At 48.6% G+C, this 26,170-nt stretch overlaps 1 protein-coding gene across 2 annotated transcripts in view; it reads left to right on the top strand.

Moving 5' to 3' along the window:
* Positions 1-26,170, top strand: part of LOC120919155 (lysosomal alpha-glucosidase-like) — a 273,064-nt gene that overhangs the window by 46,043 nt on the left and 200,851 nt on the right. For both annotated transcript variants that reach the window (XM_040331191.1, XM_040331192.1), the window contains exons 5-6: positions 2,276-2,372; positions 24,844-24,963. In XM_040331191.1, the coding sequence (XP_040187125.1) occupies positions 2,276-2,372; positions 24,844-24,963 (217 nt within the window). The remainder of the gene's footprint in view (positions 1-2,275; positions 2,373-24,843; positions 24,964-26,170) is intronic.

The following is a 26,170-nucleotide window of genomic DNA, read 5'->3' as shown; positions in this document are numbered from 1 at the left end:
GCAGGTGACGTGCCAGGTGATGTGGCAAGTGAACAATCCACAACTTGTGGCTGGTGACGTGCCAGGTGATGTGAACAGGTGATGTGGCAGGTGACGTGGCAAGTGGACAATCCACAACTTGTGGCAGGTGACATGGCCAGGTGATTTGGCAAGTGGATAATCCACAACTTGTGGCAGGTGACGTGGCCAGGTGACGTGGCAAATGGACAATCCACAACTTGTGGCAGGTGACGTGGCCAGGTGACGTGGCAAATGGACAATCCACAACTTGTGGCAGGTGACGTGGCCAGGTGACGTGGCCAGGTGATGTGGCAAGTGGACAATCCACAACTTGTGGCAGGTGATGTGGCCAGGTGACATGGCCAGTGGACAATCCACAACTTGTGGCAGGTGTCGTGGTCAGGTGATGTGGCAAGTGGACAATCCACAACTTGTGGCAGGTGACGTGGCCAGTGAACAATCCACAACTTGTGGCAGTTGACGTGGCCAGGTGACATGGCCAGTGGATAATCCACAACTTGTGGCAGGTGGCGTGGCCAGGTGATGTGGCAGATGACGTGGCAAGTGGACAATTCACAACTTGTGGCAAGTGGACAATCTGCAGCTTGTGGCAGGTGATGTGGCAAGTGACACGCTAAATACACGTACACTGCTGCTCTCTCAGCTGCTACTCACTCTGGTCTCACAAAATGGCTGAAATGGTTAAATAATACTGTTTTTTGAGCTTAGGGAGGGTCTTATGATGTTTCTTAACTAAACGCTTATAAACGCAAACGCTGTAAAACGCAGTGAAATTCGCGGCAAAAACAGGCCTTTTAAACGCAGTTTTTTGCGTTTGAAAACGTGTGTTTAGATGAGTTTGCATCTGTGTCTCGTGTGCATGGGGCCTAAGCTGTTTTGTGGCTGTATTCATTCACACACATCTTACACAGTATGTAACATTCCCTGTTCTGTCTTAAAGCAGAGTTCCGGCCACAATTTCACTTTTTAAATATAAATACCCCTGTAATACACAAGCTTAATGTATTCTAGAAAAGTTAGTCTGTAAACTAAGGTCCGTTTTGTTAGGTTGTTACAGCATTTAGACACTTTATAAAATAGAAATTGACTGGGGCCATCTTAAGTGTGGGCATCATGAAGCCAGACTGTATGACTTCCTGGATTTCAGCCTTGCAGATCTCGCACGTGCTCAGTGCTGCACAAGCAGTGTCAGATCAGGTTTCAGCACCTGTGCTGTCCAAGTCACATGATTCTTTGAGACTGGGGAGTGCACAGACTCCTGGAAAGTTACACCCAATACATTCCCAGGAGTCTGTGCAGTGTAGGTTAGGAAGCATTAAGCACCTAGGTGCAGGAAGTGGGAAGATTAACTATTCTGCCTAGCAACAACACTTTGAAGGCATCTAAAAAAAAATTTTTTTCGTAAAGGACTAATGACATTTTTTTAAAACTACTGATGTAATGTTATAGTTATGGGTGGAACTCCACTTTAAGACCTTTGGATCCAAAAATAATACATTTATTACGGTTTGCTGTGGGAGGAATGGCACACTGATCCGGGAGGCAACACCTTTCCCCTGGTTCCAGTCTTTTCCCTTGCCTTGTGGCATCTGCCCAGCTCCAAGGCAGCCTCTGCGTCCCCTTTTCTTTTCTGCCCCCAGAGCATGCTGGGATGTGTGGTCCTGTTCCCAAAGAAGGCTATGGGGCCATTTGTCTTAGGGACTACATGTCTCAGAAATCTTTCCCGCAGCAGCTCTGGCTGATGATTTGGCTCCCTGTCCCCCTGCCAATGAGAAAGGAGGGGAGGGAGCAAGGAGAGCGGCTGCTTCTGTGAGCGCTGCTCTCACACAGTGTAAATTCGAGGAGAAAGGAGGGGCAGAATTCCCCCACAGGAACTGACAGGCATGCTCTCCCTAGTGAGAGCTGATGAGTGCCTGTAGTAATTTCCGGCAGCAGCCGCAGGGAAGTGCGGGCCGTGGGGAATCTGCTACGTGTACTTTATGCTTTTTGCACATTTTGGTCATCACACATAGTTTGTATTTGTTTACCTCATTGAAATTTGAAGATATATCATAGTTTTCTTTAATAAGTGCAGAGCATTTTATGAATCTTAACGTTAAGAATGCCATAATTTAATGCACAGTGTTTTGTTTTTGTGTCATTGGCCGATCTCAGATGACTGTTGACATCGACCAACAGAATGGCACTTATTATCATAAACTCTGTTAGTTCTTTACCTGCTGTTGATATATCAAATTTCTTTTTGTATTTCTAGAAAGATACAAACCTCTATGGCTCGCATCCATTTTACTTGGCCTTGGAAAAAGATGGTTCTGCTCATGGGGTTTTTCTACTTAACAGCAATGCAATGGGTTAGTATTATTTGGGCTAAATGATGTAAATGTTTACAGTGCCATAGATATCCTCTTCAGTACTTGCACCTGGTTCACACTGCTGCGATACGAATTTAAAGCGATTTTCTTCTTTGCGATTATGTAGTGCGCACTGTAAATCACATCAAAGTAGCGCAGGAACCTTTTCTAAAGTCACACTGTGCTAAGTTGCATTGATAAGAACAGGCACGATTGAATGTAATATGTTTTTTCCCTTGTCATGAGACTCTATACGACTCATGTCACATTAAAGCGCACTATTGTGAACCAGGACTTAAAATAGATCAATCAGCATACAAGATACAATGTTGCAGGTTTCCTCTCCCATTAGCTGTATTGTAACAATTGATTTACAGCCCTCCATGCTGATTAACTCCAGTCCTCTCTGAAAAGGCTGCTTAGACTAGGTTCATACTACTGCATGTTGGGAAAGTGCGAATTTTAGCAGACACGTGCCCGTGCCATGTGGTTTGGTGCAGCATGGTTTTTGGAAAAGGGTTAGAGACTTCTTTTCCTTATTTCTCGTGTATATGGTAGCCTATTGAAATGAAAAGACTGCCCTACATGTTATACGTAGAAATGCGTGCATGCTTGGTAGCATCTGTATGTTGTGAAGCTACTTTAGTCTTTACTTGCAGGTAAAGCCACATACAGCACCAGTTCTGTTGCTCTCTTTTCTCTTATTGTCCATGGACGGACACGGCTCCTTAAATCTTGACAAGTGGGTTATGTTCCCTGTTTACAGGAGAGGACAAGGCAGAAACATGTTAGATAATTAAATACATGTTACATTAACAGAGTTGAACATCCCCGCCCAGGGGGCGGTCCCTCCAGACATAACCCTCCTCACTGCAGCATGCAGCCTCAGTTTCGTTCTGCCTAGCAAGAAGGACGTATGGCTCCCTTTTTGCGCCCAGCGCCCTGAGGAGAAATTGTATTTTATTTTACTTTTTCTTGAAGAATCTTCTTTCAACTGAGAGACAGGCTGGATAATATAGATCCTTGTAGTCTACTCAGTCTGACCAGCAAGCGTGGGCACACCTTTGCAAAGAGGCTGGGTCTGCCACGCCATACCCCATGACTCCTGGGGTGGCCGGTGAGCTTTGCTCCGAGGTCCACATATGACTGGACTGTGGTGTTGTCTCACTCACAGTGGACCGGGCCGACAGCTACCTCCATTGCAGTTGTAGTTCTGTCAGGAATGCGTCAGCGAGTTCTCGATCGGACGGGTAAGTACAGTCCCTCCTGCTTCGGTGGGTTGGTACGGCTGGGCATTCCTGGGGTTCGGGGGTCCTCTTCTCATCCCTTCCCTGCTCCTTTTCCCTTGCTGCATTGCTAACATTGCCGCTGTCGGGGGGGAGGGGACCTTCCTGAGGGGACTGTTATCTGGCCTGTGTTTTTTATTTTTTGTATGGGGCTTTCCTGTGAGGGGTTTTTCACTGTTAAAAAGCCCTAGGAGGCTTTTCCTGTTTAAACATGGCCTTTTGCCGCCATTTAGCACACAGGTCCCTGCAGATGCCGCACAGTTACCTCACGGTTCTTTTCCTCTCACACGCTGTGTGCTGAGAGCGGACGGCATCGCTGGGCAGTCTCCTCCTGAGATGAGTCCCCTGGGTACCCCTGATCAGCGCAGCAAGTGGGTGAGAGGCCCTGAATAGGTCTCTAGGAGCTTTTGTTTGTAAGGACAGGTGTGCATGTTATACATACACACTATGTAAATATTATTAATATTCATAGTCAGTATCTGGGTCCTTGGTGAGAGGCTAGTGATCGAAAGTCCTCATGAAGATACAGCACCTCATCCCTGGTTTAGTTAAATAAAGGGATTAGGAGGATAGAGGATTATCGTGGTGCCAGAATTGAAACCAGACATATTATTTATCAAAAGTAAGACATTTTATTTGAATTTACAAAAAGATAAAATATGGTTCAAGAGACAATAGAACAAAACAGATCGTGGGAGCTGTACATAGAGATGAAGTTGCGGATCAAGTCTACCCTACTAGTTTCGCCATGATCCGCAACTTCATCTCTATGTACAGCTCCCACGATCTGTTTTGTTCTATTGTCTCTTGAACCATATTTTATCTTTTTGTAAATTCAAATAAAATTTCTTACTTTTGATAAATAATAATATGTCTGGTTTCTATTCTGGCACCGCGATAATCCCCTATCCTCCTAATCCCTTTATCTGGGTCATTCCCCAACATGCTGGTGGTGGCAGCAGGTGTTAGCACCTGGGATTCCCACAGAGGTTTTATTGTTAGTCATGGACACGTTTGTGCCAGGGTGGGGGTGGACTGCGGATGGGCTATAAAAGAGTGCCCCCTTCCCCCGTTATCCCCTGGGGAATGCTCTGTTATGGAGCCATGGACCAGGTACCTAGGTAGTAAAAAAAAAAGCAGGATAAGGCATTTATGGGTGCACTTCTCCCTGCTGCAAGGGACTCTCTTAAGCTAGTTGGTGCAGCTGGGTTTCTGCCGAGGACTCTTTTTTTTGGATCAAACAGATCAGACCGCTCTGTGTAGGTTTTTTTCCTTCTGTGCCCTTCTTTGATAATTTCTAAGAGGCGGAATGAGAACAGCCGCTGAGGGCTTTTGTAGTCCCTCACCGCCGGGCGGTTTAGTGCCCCTTTGAGGAGAGCCTTTTCAAAGGGTGGGCTTCTCCGGTGGTGAACCCTCCAGGGGTCATGTATAGATGACCACTCTCCCTATTGTGGGAAGCCCCGCTTGTATGGATCTGACTGATAGAAGACTTGAAGTATGGACCCGTTCCATGTTTACCATGCTGGGGTCTGACTTGCGGCCTATTGTGGCCACTACTCTGGGGTCTCATTCGGCGCTGGCGCCTTTTTTTGGGAGGTTTTTCAATTACATTGAAAACTCCAATTGGCGGCCATTTTGTTGTAGCCGCGCTATGGCGCAGCTTACATTGCAGTCGGCCATTTTCCTGTGGCCGCGTTCTGAACGCTCGGCAGCCATCTTGGAGTAGTCCTGACCCGACTCTCTCCCGAAGTTATTAGGCTAGCGGACCAGCTGGTCCAGGGCCTTATATAGGTCTGTGATGCTTCATTAAATGCTACGCCCTTGTTATCCAGGGCTTCTGTTTCAGAATGGTTTTATGCACACGGTGGTGTAGTAGTTAACTCCATTACTTGACAGTAAGAGAGTTATTGGTTCGAATCCAGACACTGACGCCAATCTGCCTGGAGCTTGCATTGTCGCTCCCTGTGTCTGGGTACTCCGGTTTCCTCCAAAGGCATGTGTGCATGCACGTACATAATATACATACACACTATGTGTGTGTATTATTTAGGGGCAACCCTACCAGGCCATCAAAGGCCCAGCTGAGGGACTAATGCATCCCTGGGTGCGTAAGCCGATCACGCTGGCACCCAAATCCTGCCAATGTGGGGGGCGTGGCCGAGCTGAGCTAGGAGATGGCTGCCTGACCGCTGAGCTCCGGCCACCTCAGGATGTTTTTTATAATTAGCGGTGATTTTCGACCCTCTGTTCAACTCCCGAACATGGGTACAGCTTCACGGCAGTCCTCGACATCCCGTTCCTGGTCCCCCGGGGGCACAACGACTCGCTCGAGCAACACATCCCGGAGATGTTCCGGACCGGCCGAAGCAACATGGCGGCTTCCCGCCAGGGAGCGCATCTAGGCCCCGTCCTCTCAGGCGCAGGAGATCGTGCTGTCCGTGACCCCACTTGCTTCCCCCCGGCGGCTCTCCAGGATCTGGGGCAGGTATTGGCCCCCGCTACGGCGGCACCACACATAACCATCTCCGACCCGAGGGCCGTGGCAAACGAGATCAAGGACGTGCTTACGGCGGCCATAGCGGATCTTTGCCTTGATTTCAAAGCGCTGGACGGGCGGGTCGCGGCTACGGAAAATGCACTGGAGGCACACAATCTGGTCCTCCAACGATCTACTAGAAAGATTGACGATTAAACCCTGCAAATGCGGGAAATCAACCGCCATTTGGAGGACCTGGAGAACCGGGGACGTCGCCATAACTTGCGCATGAGGGGCCTCCCGGAGAGCATCGAAGGGGACCAGATCGCACAGGAGGTGACAGGTCTCTTCAACTCAATCCTCAAGAGACCCCCCGACACGACCATAACTATGGAGAGAATCCACAGGGCATTGCGAACTAGAGGCCGAGACACGGACCCTCCTAGGGACATTGTTTGCTGTTTGACAGACTTTGGGCTGAAGGAGGAGATTTTGAGGCAAGCCAGAGGCCAGCGCCTTCAGCATGGTGGATCCCCGATTCAGCTATTCCAGGACCTCTCTGGAATCACACTGAAACATCGCCGAGACCTCAAGCCATTGCTGGACGTCCTGAGATCCAAAAACATACGGTACAGCCGCAACACCTGCCTGTTGGAGCGACTACATGATCCTGTGGGACAGTGATGCCTCCGCCCCTCGAGTGTGTTTCCCTGCAGTGGACAGCCGCACAGCTGCGGGCTTTGTGACCTTGCCCACGACGGAACTGAGCGCAGCCCGCCTCTGACGGCCCCCCCCAGATGGTCCTCCGGTTCGGACGGCCTGGCGCCCGCCCTTGAACTCTGCTTCGCTGCTCCGCTGCTACCTCACCACACTTGGGTTGTGCTCTTCCTGACGGGTCTTCAGCCTCCTGGATAAGTATTCACTCGTTGGACTGTTTTACTGTACATGTGCTAGACTGCTTACTGTTTTTTAGTGGTATGGGGCATTGACTGGCTGGGTGATGTACATCCGCCCATCTAGATACACTATTGGGCTTGAGGCGCTATGGTGGTGCTGGGTCGGTGCCCCCCCTCCCGAGTCGCTGCACCCCAGTTTGGGGCCGCTCGGTTGGGGGAGGTAATGGCGGGCGTTCCCGCGCCGGGTCTGCTTGACTGGTTGCTGGACCATAGGGATGCTACTATATACATGGGAACAGTGGGCCGGTCCGGGATGGGGGTAGGGACACGGGGATACCTTCACCACCTTGCCCACTGCGAAGCACAAGCCGAGGGGACCTCACCCCCTATGGATTCGCTTGACTGGACGTTCTGGGGTGGCCCACCGCTCCATAGTTCTTCCATTCCTACCTAATCGTCTGCTGGCGAGGTTCTGGCCAACCCCCCAGTGGCGCAGTGTGACGGAGCCCGCGCCTAGTACGAGACGCGGGCGCCTTACACGGCCATGCGTTACCGATTACCCTCCACCGAAAATAGGTGGCGGGACCGGTCCCTCCACCTAATCGGTTTTCGACGCTTTCCCTTCTTTTTTGGGGACGGGTTCTGATCACTCTTACTTGGGACACCCCTTGTACCACGGAGGCTCTCTCCTTTAGAACTTGCCACAGGTATTGCTGAGTCTCTGCCGGGTACCCATCCCCTCGTCCTCTGTCCCAGGTGATATGCCCGCACAGCCCCCCCCCCTCACCTCCCCCTCCGGACGCCTCACTGACCCGCCACAGCTCGGATACCCCTCAACCTGACTGCACCCAAACACGCGACGGTAAGACAGCCCACAATGACGACTTCACCGTTACACCTAGATAACCCTACACTGAAGATTGTCTCCCTCAACGCGCGAGGTTTGAATCTCCCTGAAAAGAGGGCCCAGCTCCTCTTGGCTATGCACCGGGCTAAGGCCGACATAGTATTCGTGCAAGAAACACATTTGAAATCAGGCGCTACGCCCAAATTGCACAACTTTCACTTCCCGACGGTCCACCACGCAACGAACATGCAAGCTAAAACTAAAGGTGTCTCCACGTTGATAGCTAGGCACTGCCCCTTCCAACTGACAGACACGCTAGCTGACCCGGACGGGCGGTACCTATTTCTCAAAGGTTCTTATTTAAACCGTACGGTTACTCTCGCTAACGTTTACGCACCAAACACGCACCAGGTCGCCTTCTTCAAATCGGTCTCGGACCTGCTGACCCCCTTTAAGGCGGGGACACTGGTGTTGGGGGGTGACTTCAATGTCCCTCTCAACCCCACGCAGGACACATCCACGGGCACTTCCTCCCTCCCGTACACGGCTCTGAGGAAGATTAAGACACTCCTTCAGGGACTCCTTTTACACGACGCATGGCGGACCCTGAATCCTACGGGTAAAGATTACATGTTCTACTCTACACCACACGACCGATACTCCCGACTCGACTACTTACTTATTAGCCAAGAGGCTTTGTTGCATACTGCCTCTATCGATCCCATGTTTTTATCGGACCACAACCCGATCTCAGTAACACTGTCACTTCCTCCCTGCCACCCTTGGTCCAGGGTGTGGAGGTTGGACCCCTCCCTACTCACTGACCCGGGACTAGCTAAAGACTTGGAAACGACTCTCGAAACGTTCTTCCGGGAAAACAGGCCGGAAGATACAGCCCCCATTGTCAATTGGGAGACTCACAAGTGCGTGGTTAGGGGTCTACTAATCGCTGCGGCGGCCAAGCGTAATAAAGAACGACTTAAACACTACGACGACCTCTTAGACAGGAGTAAAAAGTTAGAATCAGCGCACAAACACTCGCAGGCCCTCGCCACACTGCAGGACTTAAGCCAAGCTAGGGCCGAGCTTCTGGAGCTCATGGGTAGAAAGATTAGACGTAGCTATGCACTGGCCAAGAAGTCGTTCTACGAATACGGCAACAAAGTGAGCAAGTTTCTGGCAAGAGCCCTACAGTCCAAAAAAGCCAAGACGACTGTCCACTCCCTGACGGATGCCAGGGGCCATAAAGTGCAATCTACCCCTGACATTGCCAGGCTCTTTGTTCAATATTAAACCAACTTATGCAACTTACCGTCCCCGACCTCGACGACTACACAGGGCTCAAGGCAAGACCTAATTAATGACTTCTTAGGCCAATATGGCCCTACCAAGCTATCAGAGGCGGCCAGGGTGGAGCTGGACAAACCTCTCAATGACACGGAAGTGGGGCTGGCACTGAAACAACTGAAATCGGGCAAAAGCCCTGGTCCTGACGGTCTGACGGCAGGGTATTACAAGACCTACGCTAAAGTCCTTACACCTTTCTTTATTTCGGCCTTCAACTCCTTCGCCCACGCCGCCGCTCCCCCCTAGACCTTCTAACCACACACATTGTAGTGATTCCCAAGCCGGATAAAGATCCTGCGGTAGTGTCCAACTACAGACCCATTTCACTCCTGAACGTGGATCTCAAATGGTTTGCCAAAACGTTTGCGAATAGGATACTGCCATACTTGCCCGACTTGATAGACTTGGACCAGGCTGGCTTTGTCCCTGGTAGGGAGGAGCGGGACAACACCCTCACAGCGCTCAACGTTCACCACTGGCTCACCTCCAATAAGTCCCCAGGGTTTTTTCTATCCCTCGACGCGGAGAAGGCGTTTGACAGGGTGGCGTGGGATTTTATGCAAGCAACCCTCCAAGCCGCGAACCTCCCGCTGATCATGCTACAATACATCTCCGCGCTATACGCGGGCCCCACAGCGAGGGTTCGAGTGAACAACCACCTGTCAGACGCCTTCTCCATTGCGAACGGGACCCGTCAAGGGTGCCCCCTATCCCCCCTATTGTTTGTTATCTCCCTGGAGCCCTTCCTGAGACGTCTCAGGTCTAACCCGACGATTAAGGGCGTTGGCATCGGTGACAAGACATACAAGATCGCCGCATTTGCGGACGACATCCTCCTCTTTCTTAGGGACCCCCTCAAGACTATCCCAAACTTGATGAGAGATTTCGAAGACTTCAGGATACTGTCCAACTTTCAAATCAACTTCTCCAAATCGTCTGCCCTGAACGTCTCCCTGCCCAAAGCTCTGTGTGACCTGTGCCAGTTGAATTTTCCTTTTCAAGTGGAATGCTCGAGCCATCACGTATCTGGGGATCCAGCTCCCGACTTCTCTAGCGGACCTATACTCCCTTAACTATGCCCCACTGCTCCACACTATACTCAAAGACCTGAAGGACTGGTCCCCAAAACCCCTATCGTGGTTCGGCAGGGTCGCAGTGGTCAAAATGAACATCCTTCCCCGGGTACTGTATACCATGCAGGCGGTCCCCATCAGGCTCTCCCCGGCTTTCTTCTCATCATACAAGTCGGCATGCGTGAAGTTTGTGTGGCACGGAACTCGCCCACGCCTGAGCTACGCTAGGCTCACGGTCCCTAAGCTGCAGGGTGGCCTGGGTCTTCCGGACGTACACAAATACTACTTGGCTTGTGGTTTGACCAGAATTGTCGACTGGGCAACTAACGGGGAGAAGAAAAATTGGGTTAGGCTGGAACAGTCATTCTCCCCCATTCCCCTCTCCCACCTGCCATGGGTCACACAGAGCAACACCCCGCAGGACTGTAAAGATCACCCTATAATTCACCCTGCCCTAATGGCCTTTCAGACGGCTTGTGCCAAGCACGATTTTTCGGACAGGTATGGCTCCATGACCCCCCTTAGACTGAACCCTGACATCCTCCCAGGTATGAGCCCCACCTTCTTGTCTGAGTGCTGGCCCCACGCCTCGGTGCGGGCGGGTCAATTTTTCGTTTCGGGCCGCCTCTTGTTGCAATCAGAATTGGCCGCCAAAACTGGTAGGGACGAGTTTCCATTCTGTCCTTCTCCATTTCTTCGACAGGACGGCCCCTAGCTCACAATGGTCTAGGCCCTATTCCCCCTTCAAAAACCTCTGCAAAAGTAAGACACCGCTGAGGCACCTTATATCGATCACGTATGGCTTACTGTTCTCCTCGCATACAGCTAAACTACATTGTTCCAACCAACAGTGGGAACGTGATCTCTCACTCGACCTTACGGAGACGGAATGGGAACACGTATACAGGCTTGCACACCAGGGATCGATCAATGTCCAGACGCAGGAGAATGCTTACAAGCTCCTCTCCAGATGGTATAAGTCTCCACTCAAACTACACAGGATCAACCCCGCACTTCCTAAAGTTTGCTGGAGATGCCACTTGGAGACAGGCTCCTTTCTCCACGTCTGGTGGACCTGTCCCAAACTCCAACTCTATTGGACGGAAGTCCACAAATACATCACACGGATAACCACTGACGCTCTGGACTACATGCCTGCCCAATTCCTCCTTCACCATGCCAATTCGCTCCCTAGAGGTTATTGCCGGTCCTTAGCTATGCATATGATAAATGCCGCACGAATGTGCATTCCGCTTAATTGCCTATCTCCGAATCCTCCTTCTCTAGCTGGTTTAAATGCATCCAGAAGGCAATGGAGATGGAGGAACTGATCCATCAATCAAACGATACCCCTGCGAAGTTCACGGAGACCTGGGCCTGTTGGATACACTTCACTTCCACGGCTGATTACATCCGCCTCAGACCCTGACGACACTTACCGTGGACCCCCTGACCCTACTTTCTTACCGAGCTGTGGTGGGCTTCACCTCCCTCCCCCAGGTCCTCGCCCCTCCCTCTCGTCCGGAACCATTTCCCCCACCGCCCCCCCTACCCTTCCTAGTAACCCGTAACATGTTACAAAGAGTCTGCTGACTGCCAGACTTTGCTGCCTTAAAAGATAAGTGATACTAGAGACCAGATCAGGGAATGTAGGCGGAAGAAGCTGTTCGACTGTCCCTGGTTTACCATTGCCGCCTCCACGAATGCCTGGAGTTTTGAGTGAGTATCAGTCACTCTGGCAGTGCTCTCCCCGAACTGTAAGGTATTAGGGGGGAACATAACTGTAAATTCTCCCTGTATTGTGGCCAGAGAGACTGTTAGTATGTTTATGGTATACCACGGTTATTAACTTTGTTGGTATCCATTACGTAGGACACATTGTTTCTATGTTTTCTTTTCTGCTCTAGATAGGCTGTAGCGGCTGCGCCCGCACATTTTTCACATTGATGGTCTATGCCTTCTGTTACTATAATTGTCAATGCTGAAGGAAAAATAAAGACTTTTGGAAAAAAAAAATTCCTGCCAATGTATGTAGCCTTCCCTCCCTGTCTCTAGGTGGGAGGGGCGGCTTGCAGGTTCACAATTTGGTGAAACCTCCCTGCTCTCAAACCAGTGGGTCTGCCAGGTGGTCTCTTCGGAGTACTAGATATGTTTTTCTCCTATCCACAGAACAAAGTTCTTTCCTCGTGTCTTCCTCTCCCGGCCCGTCGGTCTGCCTTGGGCAGTGTGGGACTTGCTATGCTGCGGGGGAATTTTACCTTTCCTGCAGGACGAGATGTTTGGGGTTTTCTATGGGCCTCAGGCCCTAAATACCTTTGTGAATGTCGGGTAGTTCCGCATGGAATCCATTCGTTCAGTGGTAGCTGCGCTCCATCCGGGGGACATCCTGGCATCCTCGGACATCAGGGACGCATACATGCATGTCCCGTTTTGCGCAATTCAGTATTTTTTTCTGTGCTTCGTGATGAGAGAGGGTCTCTCTCAGCCTGTGGTCCTCCCTTTTGATCTTGCGTCAGCACCATGGGTTTTCAGCTGGGAGCTCGCACTTATCCTAACTTTGTTGGGACAGCGAGGCTTTGCCTCATTGGCTACTTGGACGACTTTCTTCTGAGAGCAGCTTCTGTCTCCGGCCTAGTGGATGTGTTATTCCCATTCATTCCGGAGATTCGGGTGGGTGTTAAACGTTTTTAGGCCAAAAGGTGTAGCTCAGTGGCAGCAAGCCTGCCCTCCATGTGTGCGACCCACGGTTCAAATCCTGGGCATGCTAGGTTCCGACTCAGCGTTGGAGTATCTAGGGTTGATCCTGACTCCTCGGTGGCGAAGGTCCTTCTCCCCCTGGAGAGATTGCAGACTTTTCAGTCTGCGGTGAAGGTATTGGCATCAAGCAATCGGTCTTCTCTCCGGGCACCTGCTGGTCCGGGGCCTGTGAGTAGCCTCCTTCGAGGCTTCGAGACTGTGGGCCAAATCCTCAGCCAGGCGGCGTAACTTAACTTTCAGCAGTTAAGTTACACTGACTTAAAGTTTTTACCTAAGTGCCTGATCCTCAAAGCACTTACGTAAAAATTTCAAGCAGTGTAAGTTAAGTGCCGCCGTCGTAAGGCGTTCCTCCTCTCCGGGGGGCGTTTACAATTTAAATGAGGCGCGCTCCCGCGCCGGCCGTACTGCGCATGCGTGTGACGTCATTTTCCCGACGTGCATCGCGCGAACGTAATTGACGCCGGGCGGCTTTGTGGATTGCGACGGGACACTAAAGTTACGACGGGTGAAAAAAAGGCGCGCCGGGAAAACAAATAATTTTAAAAAAAAATGACAGCGTCGCTCGGCATGCATTCCTGAGGGAGAACTCCATGCCAATTTTCAATGAAAAAAACGGCATGGGTTCCCCCTCAGGAGCATACCAGGCCCTTAGGTCTGTTATGGGTTGTAAGGAGAACCCCCTCCGCCGCAAAATTGACGTAGGGGGTCCCCCTACAATCCATACCAGACCCGTATCCAAAGCACGCTACCCGGCCAGCCAGGAAGGGAGTGGGGACGAGCGAGCGCCCCCCCCCCTCCTGAGCCGTGCCAGGCCGCATGCCCTCAACATGGGGGGGTTGGGTGCTCTGGGGCAGGGGGGCGCACTGCGGGCCCCCCCACCCCAGAGCACCCTGTCCCCATGTTGATGAGGACAGGACCTCTTCCCGACAACCCTTGCCATTGGTTGTCGGGGTCTGCGGGCGGAGGCTTATCGGAATCTGGGAGTCCCCTTTAATAAGGGGGCCCCCAGATACCGGCCCCCCACCCTAAGTGAATGGATATGGGGTACATCGTACCCCTATCCATTCACCTGTAGGCAAAAAGTAAAAGTTAATAAACACACAACACAAGGCTTTTTAAAATATTTTATTATTCTGCTCCGGACGCCCCCCCTGTCTTCGTTATTAGCTCAATTACCAGGGGGGGCTTCTTCTTCCACTCTCCGGGGGTCTTCTCCGCTCTCCGGGGGTGTTCCGCTCTCCGGGGGGGGCTTCTCCGGACTCCGGGGGGCTTCTTCCATCTTCTCCCCTCTTCCGCTCTTGACTCGGCGAACCCCGGTTCTTCTGCAGCTGTCCGGTGCCTTCTTCTTCAGCGCTGGCTGCCTGCTATGTTTGTGTGTTAGCTCGATTTCAAACAGGCAGCCGGCGCGGTCTTCTGTGGCGTCAGGGTCTTCTGGTCTTCTCCCCTCTTCCGATGTTGCCTCGTCGCCTGTTGTCGCTGTAATGATGGAAGCGCGCCTTGCATCACATTTATATAGGCATCACCGTCCCATCATGCTCCGGTAGGTACCCACGTGGTGGGTGCCTACCCACGTGCACCCACCACGTGGGTACCTGCCGGAGCATGATGGGACGGTGATGCCTATATAAATGTGATGCAAGGCGCGCTTCCATCATTACAGCGACAAGAGGCGACGAGGCAACATAGGAAGAACAGAAGACCAGAAGAACCTGACGTCACAGAAGACCGCGCCGGCTGCCTGTTTGAAATCGAGCTAACACACAAACATAGCAGGCAGCCAGCGCTGAAGAAGAAGGCACCGGACAGCTGCAGAAGAACCGGGGTTCGCCGAGTCAAGAGCGGAAGAGGGGAGAAGATGGAAGAAGCCCCCCGGAGTCCGGAGAAGCCCCCCCCGGAGAGCGGAACACCCCCGGAGAGCGGAGAAGACCCCCGGAGAGTGGAAGAAGAAGCCCCCCCTGGTAATTGAGCTAATAACGAAGACAGGGGGGGCGTCCGGAGCAGAATAATAAAATATTTTAAAAAGCCTTGTGTTGTGTGTTTATTAACTTTTACTTTTTGCCTACAGGTGAATGGATAGGGGTACGATGTACCCCATATCCATTCACTTAGGGTGGGGGGGCCGGTATCTGGGGGCCCCCTTATTAAAGGGGACTCCCAGATTCCGATAAGCCTCCGCCCGCAGACCCCGACAACCAATGGCAAGGGTTGTCGGGAAGAGGTCCTGTCCTCATCAACATGGGGACAGGGTGCTCTGGGGTGGGGGGGCCCGCAGTGCGCCCCCCTGCCCCAGAGCACCCAACCCCCCCATGTTGAGGGCATGCGGCCTGGCACGGCTCAGGAGGGGGGGGGGGGCGCTCGCTCGTCCCCACTCCCTTCCTGGCTGGCCGGGTAGCGTGCTTTGGATACGGGTCTGGTATGGATTGTAGGGGGACCCCCTACGTCAATTTTGCGGCGGAGGGGGGTCTCCTTACAACCCATAACAGACCTAAGGGCCTGGTATGCTCCTGAGGGGGAACCCATGCCGTTTTTTTCATTGAAAATTGGCATGGAGTTCTCCCTCGGGAATGCATACCAAATGCCGTCGCTTGAATGGGCCTTTACAAGGTGTGACTAACTTTACACCTTGTAAAAGCAGCCCTAGTTTTACACCAGGCAAACTAACACTTACGGCGAAAAAACTAGGTACAAAAGCTTTGAGGATCGCCCTAAGTGCTAATTTGCATACTAACAGAGGCATTTCGACTCGAAATGCCCCCAGTGGCGGATGCGGTACTGCATCCTAAGATCCGGCAGTGTAAGTCCCTTACAGATGTCGGATCTTCTGCCTAACTTAGGAAAACTGCTTCTGAGGATCAGTTCCAAAGTTAGAACCAGAGATACGACGGCTTACGCCGGAGTATCTCTTTTGTGGATTTGCCCCTGTATGCCCAGTTCCACACTTGGGTTTTCCAGGGGAAATGCTGTCCAGGTGGTAAAAATCTCTTGTCTCTGAAATCATCAGATTCTGGTGCGCCACCTAGTCAGAGTCTCTCTAAATTGGTGACGGAGATCCCCGACTCTTCGGTCTGGGAAGTTGTTTCTTCCTTCCAGTGGTCAGTGTTTATGATGGATGCCAGCCTCACAGGTTGTGAACCTGGGGGGTCCAGTTGGCCCTGAGTCGCCACACCTCCCTGAATGTGCCCGCTCTTGTTTCGTCTCGGTAGCTACCCAGGGTCGGGCCTGGCTAGTGCCTGGGTGGGAGACCGCCTGGGAATACCAGGTGCTGTCTACCGTTCATTGTCCTACTATTTTAGGCTATCAGACTATATGCTTTTCTTCGTGGTCGAGGAGGTTGCAAGGTCGTCCGATCTGGTTTCAGCCGGACAATGCCACGGCCGTGGCTTCTGTCTACCATCAGGTATACTGGCAGACGGACTACTGGAGTTTCCAGATGCTGGACCAGGGTGACTGGTCTTTGTGCTTGGCGTGTTTCGGCTCCCTTGCAGGAGGTGAGCCTCACAGGGCATGGATCTCCTGGCCGCTAGTCTCCACCGCAAGGGTGTCGAATATAGTGGCCAGATCTAGTGATCTGGTACAGACGCGTAAGTCGCGCTTTTTCCAGAATTTACATGGTTGCTGTGAGTGCATATTGTGATGCTTTTTTCGGCTGCTAGTTTTTTTCTTCCCTTAAAGTGGTTGTAAAGGCAGACGTTTTTTTATCTTAATGCATTCTATGCATTAAAATAAAAAGCCTTCTGTGTGCAGCAGCCCCCCTAATACTTACCTGAGGTCCCTCTCTGTCCAACAATGTCCACAAGTGTCTGTCGTCTGAGATTCTCCCTCCTAATTGGCTGAGACACAGTAGCGGCACAATTGGCTGCTGTCAATCATAGTTAGCTAGCCAATCAGGGTATAGAGGGGGCAGGGCTTTATGTCTGAATTGACACATTGAGCTGTGACTCGGTTCAGGTGCCCCCAAAGCAAGCTGCTTGCTGTGGGGACCCGAGAAGAGGAGGATTCAGGCTGCTCTGTGCAAATTCACTGCAACCGAGCAGGTAAGTATAACATGTTTGTTAGGGGGGGGGAAAAGAGACTTTACAATCCCTTTAAGCCAGCCATAGAGATTAGAATCATGTATGGTTATGCTGTATGTACCCAACTAGACCAATCAATCAACTTGGGTACAACCAGCCTGTCAGAATTTTGCATGCGATTATTGCTAGCGGCAAATCACTTTGTGCTCTCTCGGCCAGGACAGCCTCCCTGTAACCCCCCCCCCCAATCTGCGGCCGTGTTTAGTTATTGTTCTCCTGCTTTTATTTATTTAGTTATTTATTATTTCATTTTGGTTGTCTCATTCATTGATATTTTAACTTTTTTTTTTTTATCGTAGACCACGGGACACAGAGCCCCTTCTCATTACATAGTGGGTTGTTTGGTCACCAGAGGTGATTGGACACTGGCACAACCAATTAAAGACAGTTCCCCTCCATATAACCCCTCCCATCAGGGAAATACCTCCCGTTTTTTTAACCAGTGTCTAAGGTGTTTTACGCAAGTAGGATGTGCTAAAGGAAGCTCTGCCAAAGAAACCCTATAAGGGTAGAGAGCTACACTACGGGTCCATCCAAGACGCTTATTCTATTACGCCAAAACTGCATGGTTTCCGTACATCGTAGACGAGGTGTCGCCTTTAATGTCTCTTTGGAGGACTGGGCTCTAGGGTCCAGAACTTTCGCTCTATACGCTAAAAGTCCTGGCAGAGTCTTTTACAAGGCCCAGGGAAGAGGTCTCCTTTAAGTAGGAACCCATACCCCTGAAGGTTGGCACGCAGACCCTGCCGTTATGGGGGAAGATTGGTTCTGCTTGACAGAAAACCTGCGGCGGGGACAAGGTGAGTTAGGAAAGAGTCCTACGTTTTTTAAACTAAAGGACCTTTCCTCTTAAGAATGGGTGTCTTTTTTTCTGGCCGCCACTGGGGGGAGTAAAGACCCGAGTCTGACTCACCATGCTCCAGAGCAGTGTCAGTTCCCTCGGACAAGCACACTCCTTCCGCTGCATAAGCTCTGCATAGTCGGATGCCTTACTCCTCCTCTCAGGCATGTATCAGGGGGATCTCCATCACACTGGAATACCGCATTAACCCCTAGGACACGGGCGCGTGCATGGTGGCACGCTTTATGCCAATTCCAATAGGAGAGGAATGGGGGCGGGCCTGGACAAGCACGGGCGTGTGCGCAGGCACGTGTTATAGATGGCAAACAGGCAGGAACAGCCTCACATGCCTGGAGCTTCCCTGCAAGGGACACAGCAGCGTAAAAAGGGCACGTAAGATCTCCATGTGGTTGGCTGAGCACTCCCAAAAAGATATGACGCCCACTCTAGCATGAAACTGTGTGTTATTAGTTGCATACCAATAGGTAAATTGCTAAACTAGCACAGTAGTATATGCATTTGTTGGTACCTTGGCTTTGCTTGGTAATATGTCTTCCCAAAGAAGAAATTCTCGGACTAAAAACAAAAAAGCATCGCCACCTAAGACAGGAGGCTCTAGCTGCGCCTGCTCGGTACCTTCCTCTCCTGTAATACCTGACATACTTGTACAGCTATTACAATTATCAGGAGTAGCAGCCTCTCCTGTGGTGCCTGTGCCTGCATATGTCACTGAAGACACTTTGGCGACAGCCCTAAACAACTTAGAAGGAAGAATCGCTGCGTTACTTGCAAAATCCTCAGAAAAGGACAAAGAGCGTCCTTCAAAGGATTGGATCACTTGCTGTCTCAAGGGGTGATCACAGAAGTACCCCTAAAAGAGCAAGGTTCAGGTTTTTATTCAAACCTCTTTGTGATTCCAAAACCAAACGGAGACGTCAGACCCATCCTGGGTCTAAGATTTTGAAATCGGTTTCTGAACATTCGCCATTTCCGAATGGAAACTATTCGATCAGTGGGCGCCACCCTACAAGGCGGAGAATTAATGGCGTCTATAGACATCAAGGATGCATATTTACATGTGCCTATCCATCCCGCTCACCAAAAATGTTAAGGTTTGCGGTAGAACATCGCCACTTCCAGTTTGTGGCTCTGCTCTTTGGTGTGGCTACTGCGCCTCGGGTATTTACAAAGGTACTAGTGAATAAATGTAAATAGGCTATAAAAATGAATCCCAAGAGGAATGAAACTCCACCAAAGACAGTAGTCTGGTCTCCCAGAGATGTACCTGTGGACAGACGTGCACCAGGAGTGACGTGAGAAGGCGCTGTGGACGCCACTGTTCAATTTTTTGCTCGTTTTTATCGATTTTCAAGTAAGCGCAACTGTTTTTCAATTAATGCCCTGTTTATTTACGTACTACACTATTGGAGGCCTTCCATTTGTCCCTCTTGTTCCCCGGGCTTGAGCGATTTAGGTACTCTGTTAAGGGACCAGTGTTCCATCTGCCTTTACCAGGGGATATCAAGGAGATTGATGCGTGGTGGTATTTCACATGGATTGCTGATTTTAGCCCTCATTGAGGTGAGAGCTCTGGGAGACCAGACTACTGTCTTTGGTGGAGTTTCATTCCTCTTGGGATTAATGGACACCTCACATTAGCAGTGTATCTGCACTTTCATCTTTTGGACTTTGTCACTCCTATTTTCCATAGAAAGAGGTGGAGTCGCGCTAAAAAAATGTGTGATAAATTATGTCTTATCCAATCATAAGGGACAAAAATAAATATAAAAAAGTCCAATGATGAAAACAATGAAGAAGAAAGTTCATATAAAAAATGTGATATAATAAAGAAATGTGATATAGCAAATAATGTGATCAGTTCGGTGAAAAATCAAATTTAAAAACAGCTATCCAAAAAAGTAAAGGAAATCTGGATCAGAGGATAAACCACGGACATGGATCACAGCTTCCTGGTATTACTGACCCTTACCAGATAGAACGATCCAAATGGATCAAGCCAAGCAAGTAGCCATACACCTGGGCTGCACAGGGAATCGGAATCTTGAAGCGATCCTCCCAATGGTCCTCCAGCAGAGTATCCAGGGAAAAACAAATGAACTAAAATAGTGTGATACTGTATGGAGCACTTGCATGTATCATCCCCCAGTGACTGGCAAACGAACAGTGTGACACATACAAACCACCACCACCACAGTACACACTGATCCTTACAAGAGCCCTGGAAATAACAATCGCAAACAGCATGTGTAGTGTGTGCAGCAGATGAAGGCTTTCCACAGAGCGATCCTCAGACAAGCAATCAAGCGATACACGAACCTCATCAGGCACTGCTCTCCTACTCACACAGCCTTAGGAGTGATGCAGCCGCTTGATCCATTTGGATCGTTCTATCTGGTAAGAGTCAGTAATACCAGGAAGCTGTGATCCATGTCCGTGGTTTATCCTCTGATCCAGATTTCCTTTACTTTTTTGGATAGCTGTTTTTGAATTTGATTTTTCACCGAACTGATCACATTATTTGCTATATCACATTTCTTTATTATATCACATTTTTTATATGAACTTTCTTCTTCATTGTTTTCATCATTGGACTTTTTTATATTTATTTTTGTCCCTTATGATTGGATAAGACATAATTTATCACACATTTTTTTAGCGCGACTCCACCTCTTTCTATGTTAATTTTTGTTTGTATAAACATTTTGAGTTTGCAGCTGTTTATTGCACTAGATAAGCGCACTTTTTTCTCCTTTTTGACTCCTATTTTCCAGTGGAATCAATTGATTTATTTTGATCACTCTTTTCACTTGCTTTATACACCTATCTATGTGTCTTGAGATATATAATAGTGTTTATGTATTATGAATTTTTCTGCGCAATAACCCATTCACCATTACAAAGGTACTAGCCTCTCTGTTGGCAAATCTGAGGGCATGGCACTGAGGGCATGGCAATAACGGCCTATCTAGACAATCTACTTGTGATAGATCAGTCAGTGGCAGGATTAGACCACGCTGTGCTCAACACAATAAAATACCTGGAGCATTTAGGATGGATTGTGAACCTACAAAAATCCTCTCTACAAGACCAAAGAAGGGTAGAGTATTTGGGCATGATCATAGACACAGCCCAAAGCAGGGTATTCCTGCCAGAGCCAAAGATCAAGTCTCTAAAGGACCTGATTCACAAGGTCAAGGCAAACAAAAGGCCATCTATTCTCCTTTGCATGAGGTTACTAGGGAATATGGTGGCCTCCTTCGAGGCTGTCCCTTACGCCCAGTTTCATTCGAGACTACTTCAAGGCAGTACTTTAGCTGCCTGGAACAGGAACATCCAATCTCTGGATTGACCATGCGCCTGTCTCCACAAGTGCGCCAAAGCTTCAGTTGGTGGTTAAAAACCAAGAACTTGAGAAAAGGAAAATCCTTTCTCCCAGTCACCTGAAAGGTTGTGTCAACAGATGCCAGCCTAATGGGCTGGGGAGCAGTGTTAGAAGAAGCTTCAGCCCAGAGAACCTGGACCAAGAACGAAGAGAACCTGCCCATCAACATACTAGAGATGCAGGCAGTAAACTTAGCCTTCAGAACCTGGACACACAGGTTACAGGGCCACCCAGTTCGGATTCAATCCGAAAATGCTACTGCAGTAGCTTACATCAATCACCAAGGAGGTACCCGCAGTCAGGGCGCTCAGGAGGAGGTGAATCGGATTTTAGCATGGGCAGAAGATCATTTTTCCTTGTCTCTCTGCAATCTTCATTCCAGGGGTAGAAAACTGGCAAGCGGACTATCTGAGTTGCCAGCAGCTGTTACCAGGAGAGTGGTCTCTCCACCCCAATGTCTTTCAGGCAATATGCCAGAGATGGGGGACCCTGGATGTAGACCTGCTAGCTTCCAGGTTCAACAGAAAGTTCGACAACTTTTGTATCCAGGACGAGAGATCCTCTAGCCTGTGGATCGGATGCTCTAATAATTCCCTGAACTCAGTTCTCACTGATCAATGCATTTCCTCCGATCGCTCTCTTACAGAGGCTACTTTGCAGGATCAAGAAGGAAGGAATTCCTGTAATCCTAGTGGCTCCAAATTGGCCCAGAAGGCCCTGGTACACCAAAATCATAAAGATGGCGGTAAGAAAACATTGGAAGCTTCCGCTTCGTCACAACCTGCTATCGCAGGGTCCAGTGTTTTATCCTTCATTACAAAAGCTAAATTTGACGGTCTGGCTGCTGAGACTCGCATTTTAAAGAAACGAGGGATCTAGGGGCCAGTGCTTTCTACACTCATTAATGCTAGAAAGCCAGCCTCCAGGCTTATCTACTATAGAGTCTGGAAGGCATATGTTTCCTGGTGTGAAACCAAGAAATGGAATCCTCAGAAGTATGACATAAGTAGGATTCTCGCCATTTGCGGATTCTCGCCTTTGTGGATATGAAATTAGCCCTTAATACCATTAAGGGTCAAATATCGACTCTTTCAGTCTTTTTTCAAAGACCGCTGTCATCTCATTCCCTAGTTCGGGCTTTCATCCAGGGGGTACTGTGGATAAATCTGCCAGTCAAGTCTTCCTTGTGCCTATGGGATTTGAATTTGGTTTTGTCAGTGTTGCAGAGGCAACCTTTTGAACCTATTCGCCATATTCCTTTGATCCTTTTGAGCAGGAAATTGGCCTTTTTGATTGCTATCTCTTCTGCTAGAAGAGTATTCTAATTAGCAGCTTTTTCTTGTAAAGAGTCTTATTTAATTTGTCACAAGGACAAGATTGTTTTACGACCCCATCCAACTTTTTTACCAAAAGTTATGTCGGCATTTCATTTGATTCAAGATATTGTTTTGCCTTCCTTTTTTCCTGATCTGTGGACAGCGGAGGAAAGATTATTGCACTCTCTAGATGTAGTGAGAGCCGTAAAAGCGTATCTGCAGGCAACCGCTCGGATACGTAAAACTGATGTTTTGTTTATTTTGCCAGATGGTCCCAAGAAGGGCATCAAAATCCACCATTTCTCGGTGGATTGGAGAAGTAATTATTCAAGCTTATGGTTTAAGGCAGTGGTCATCAACCCTGTCCTGCAGGGCCCACTAACAGGCCAGGTTTTATGTATTACCTTGGAGATGCAGTCTAGAATACTGCAATCGCTGAGGAGCAAATGATATCAGCTGTGATGTATTTCAGATATCTTGCAAACCTGGCCTGTTAGTGGGCCCTGCAGGACATGGTTGATGACCACTGGTTTAAGGAACAAGATTCCTCCTTCTGTTAAGGCGCACTCGACCAGAGCTATGAGCGCTTCATGGGCAGTGCATCACCAGGCTTCGATGGCTCAGCTCTGTAAAGCTGCAACTTGGTTTTCAGTCCATACATTTAGCAAATTCTATTAAATAGATGTGAGAGGACATGAGGATTCTGCCTGCGGGTGTAGCGTGCTGCAGGCAGCAGTCTAGGGCTTCTTGTCCATTTACGGCCTGATTGGATCGGTGTCTCCCACCCTTCATATTGAGCATTGCTCTGGGACATCCCACTATGTAATGAATAGAGGCTCTGTGTCCAGTGGTGTACAATAAAGAGAATAGGATTTTTAATAACCGCATACCTGTAAAATCCTTTTCTTGGAGTACACCATGGGACACAGAGGTCCCCCCTTCTTTATGGGATCCGTACTGCTTTGCTACAAAACTGAGGTACTTCCCTGATGGGAGGGGTTATATGGAGGTTGTTATTAAAAATCCTATTTTATTGTTTCGAATTTGTATTTGTTCATTTATTTTTTAGTGCCACTTAAAATTAAAGCTCAATATTTAAAAAAAAACGTTTTTGGTTTCATTTATAAATAACTTCGCAGGACTAATTATACAATACCATGTGGACATTTACAGTAAAACTATTTGAAAAACAACACTAATCAAAGTAGGAAAAGTGTGTATGTGTTTATTTTTTATTACATTTTTTGTGAAATATTTTTGATTGCACAAATACAATTATTTTTGCAAGGCAATGGGCTCCATTCCCAAACGAGATCACATGCAATATGTAGGTGTCCAGACAAATCTTTCCTAGATACCACATGCGACCCTGAAACTATCAATTCACTATACGGTTTTGCGGTATTTACAGCAAAATACTGAGAACGCTCGCTAAATAACATATGAACAGGTGTTAAACTCTGTTCGCTGAGGGAAATAAATAGTTAAATGCATGCGGTAATTGCCAAGGCATGTGGTATGTAAGGAATGTGTACTGGTTGTTGGGAAACAAGGCATCCTTAATAACCTGTAACTGTCATGTTTGTGAACGAGGGGGTGGCTGTCGCGTCCTTAACAACCAATGTGTCATCAGCTGTCAGTGGGATTCCCCACTGATAGCTGAATGTAAAAAATAAAATGGCCTGCAATGAAAAATTCCAAAAAAAATGGCGTGGTGCCCCCGCCCCCCCAATCCATACCAGGCCCCCCTCCTGAACCATACCAGGCCACGTAGCCTCAACTTAGGGTGGTGCTTTGAGGCAGGGGGGCCCAAAGCACTTTGTGTAGGCTGTGGTACATGATCAAAGCACATCTTATGCCAGAGAAAAAAAACAAGGTGCAGGTAGGAAGGTTTATAGCGGCATTACAACATTATTGCTGAATAAACAAGTCCAAAGCAGAAATGTCAATATTGCTCTGGTCCATAGCGGGTATACAGGTGTGAGAGCTGAAGAGATTACAATTCCTGAAAACCTAGCTGTGATTATACTGCTGTCTGCGTGATTTGCTTTTATACTACTTCTAAGCACTTGATTATTTTCTATATTTCTATTCTGTTGATCGCTGATAATTGCTGAGGCTATCAACTTACTGTTGCCCATATGTTTTGTTTATAGATGTTCTGTTGCAGCCAGCTCCAGCCCTGACTTGGAGAACGACAGGAGGAATCTTAGACTTTTATGTCTTCTTGGGCCCAGACCCTAAGGCTGTAATTCGACAGTATCAAGAAGTGATTGGTAAACATCAACTATTTTGTTTGTACATACTGTTTAATAATTTAGGCTGCATTCACACCTGAGCATTTTCAGCTCATAAAACGCCAGAAAAAACGCCCAAAAAACGCCCAACAAGCAAAATACTATTAATTTCACTGACACCTGTTCACATCTGAGAGTTTTGTCACCTGAAACAAAATGTCTGAAGCTCAAAAAAATACATGAGCTTCTTTTTAGGCAGATTATAGTAATTTTATGCTTTTTACATTGGTGACCTTTTGACCTGTACAAAATCACGGCAAAAAAAAATGCGAAAGAAAAAAATACGCTCAGGTGTGAATGCAGCCTTACTATTGAATTGCATAATATTGGAGAATGTATTGCAACCCTCATACTTCACTTACTGCACCTTTTAATTTCCCATCCCGATTGCCTCCCTCTTGCACATAATTTCCTTCAGCCACTATTCAGTGGCCTCACTTGCACAGGTGCTTGATGTGGCACATGTATGCTTCAGCCCTATTCCTTCCTATGGGAAAGCCATAATCAGAGCCATTATTGATTGACCTTTACGAACAGCAGCCTCTAGGCAACTGTTTTTCCTTTTTAAGAGTAACATCACGTAAAAAATCTTTAGGCCCCCTTCACACTTGTGTGACTTGTCCTGCGACTTGGGACGGCAAGTCACATGACAAGTCGTACCATTCATATCTGTGCAACTTCAAGTCGCTCTATTTTCAAAGTAGTCCTTGAACCACAGGCATTTCATGAAATTGCGACCACAATCACTGTAAAATTGCATCAAAATCACCCAACTTTCAAGTCGCAGCAGTTTAAAAGGGGCCTTAGTGAGCAACTAATGCACTATGCCCCAAGACCTCTTTTTAGGCTTCAAAACAATGATCGATGCAAGTTTAGCCTTCTGGATAATTTGATCACACAGATCTCACTACTATGCCAAGGTAGGGATACTTTCAGGTTGAATTATTTATTCATTCAGGTTGAATTATTTATTTGTCATTTAAGAATGGGAGAGAAGTCAGGTTTAATATGTTCATATCAAGTAAGTTCAAATCTAAGGATGCTATTGCAAATTTTCAGGTTTTACAAAGGCAAATCATAATATCCTAGCACATAAACTGAAAATGGCTATAAAAAAATAGACACTGTCAACTTAATCTGTCACTGCCCACCCAGCAAGATATACTCTCTGATCCACACTCTTTCA

Source organism: Rana temporaria, chromosome 12 (assembly GCF_905171775.1).
Source record: "Rana temporaria chromosome 12, aRanTem1.1, whole genome shotgun sequence".
Lineage (NCBI taxonomy): Eukaryota > Metazoa > Chordata > Amphibia > Anura > Ranidae > Rana > Rana temporaria.
This window is presented reverse-complemented; position numbering and strand designations above follow the sequence as displayed.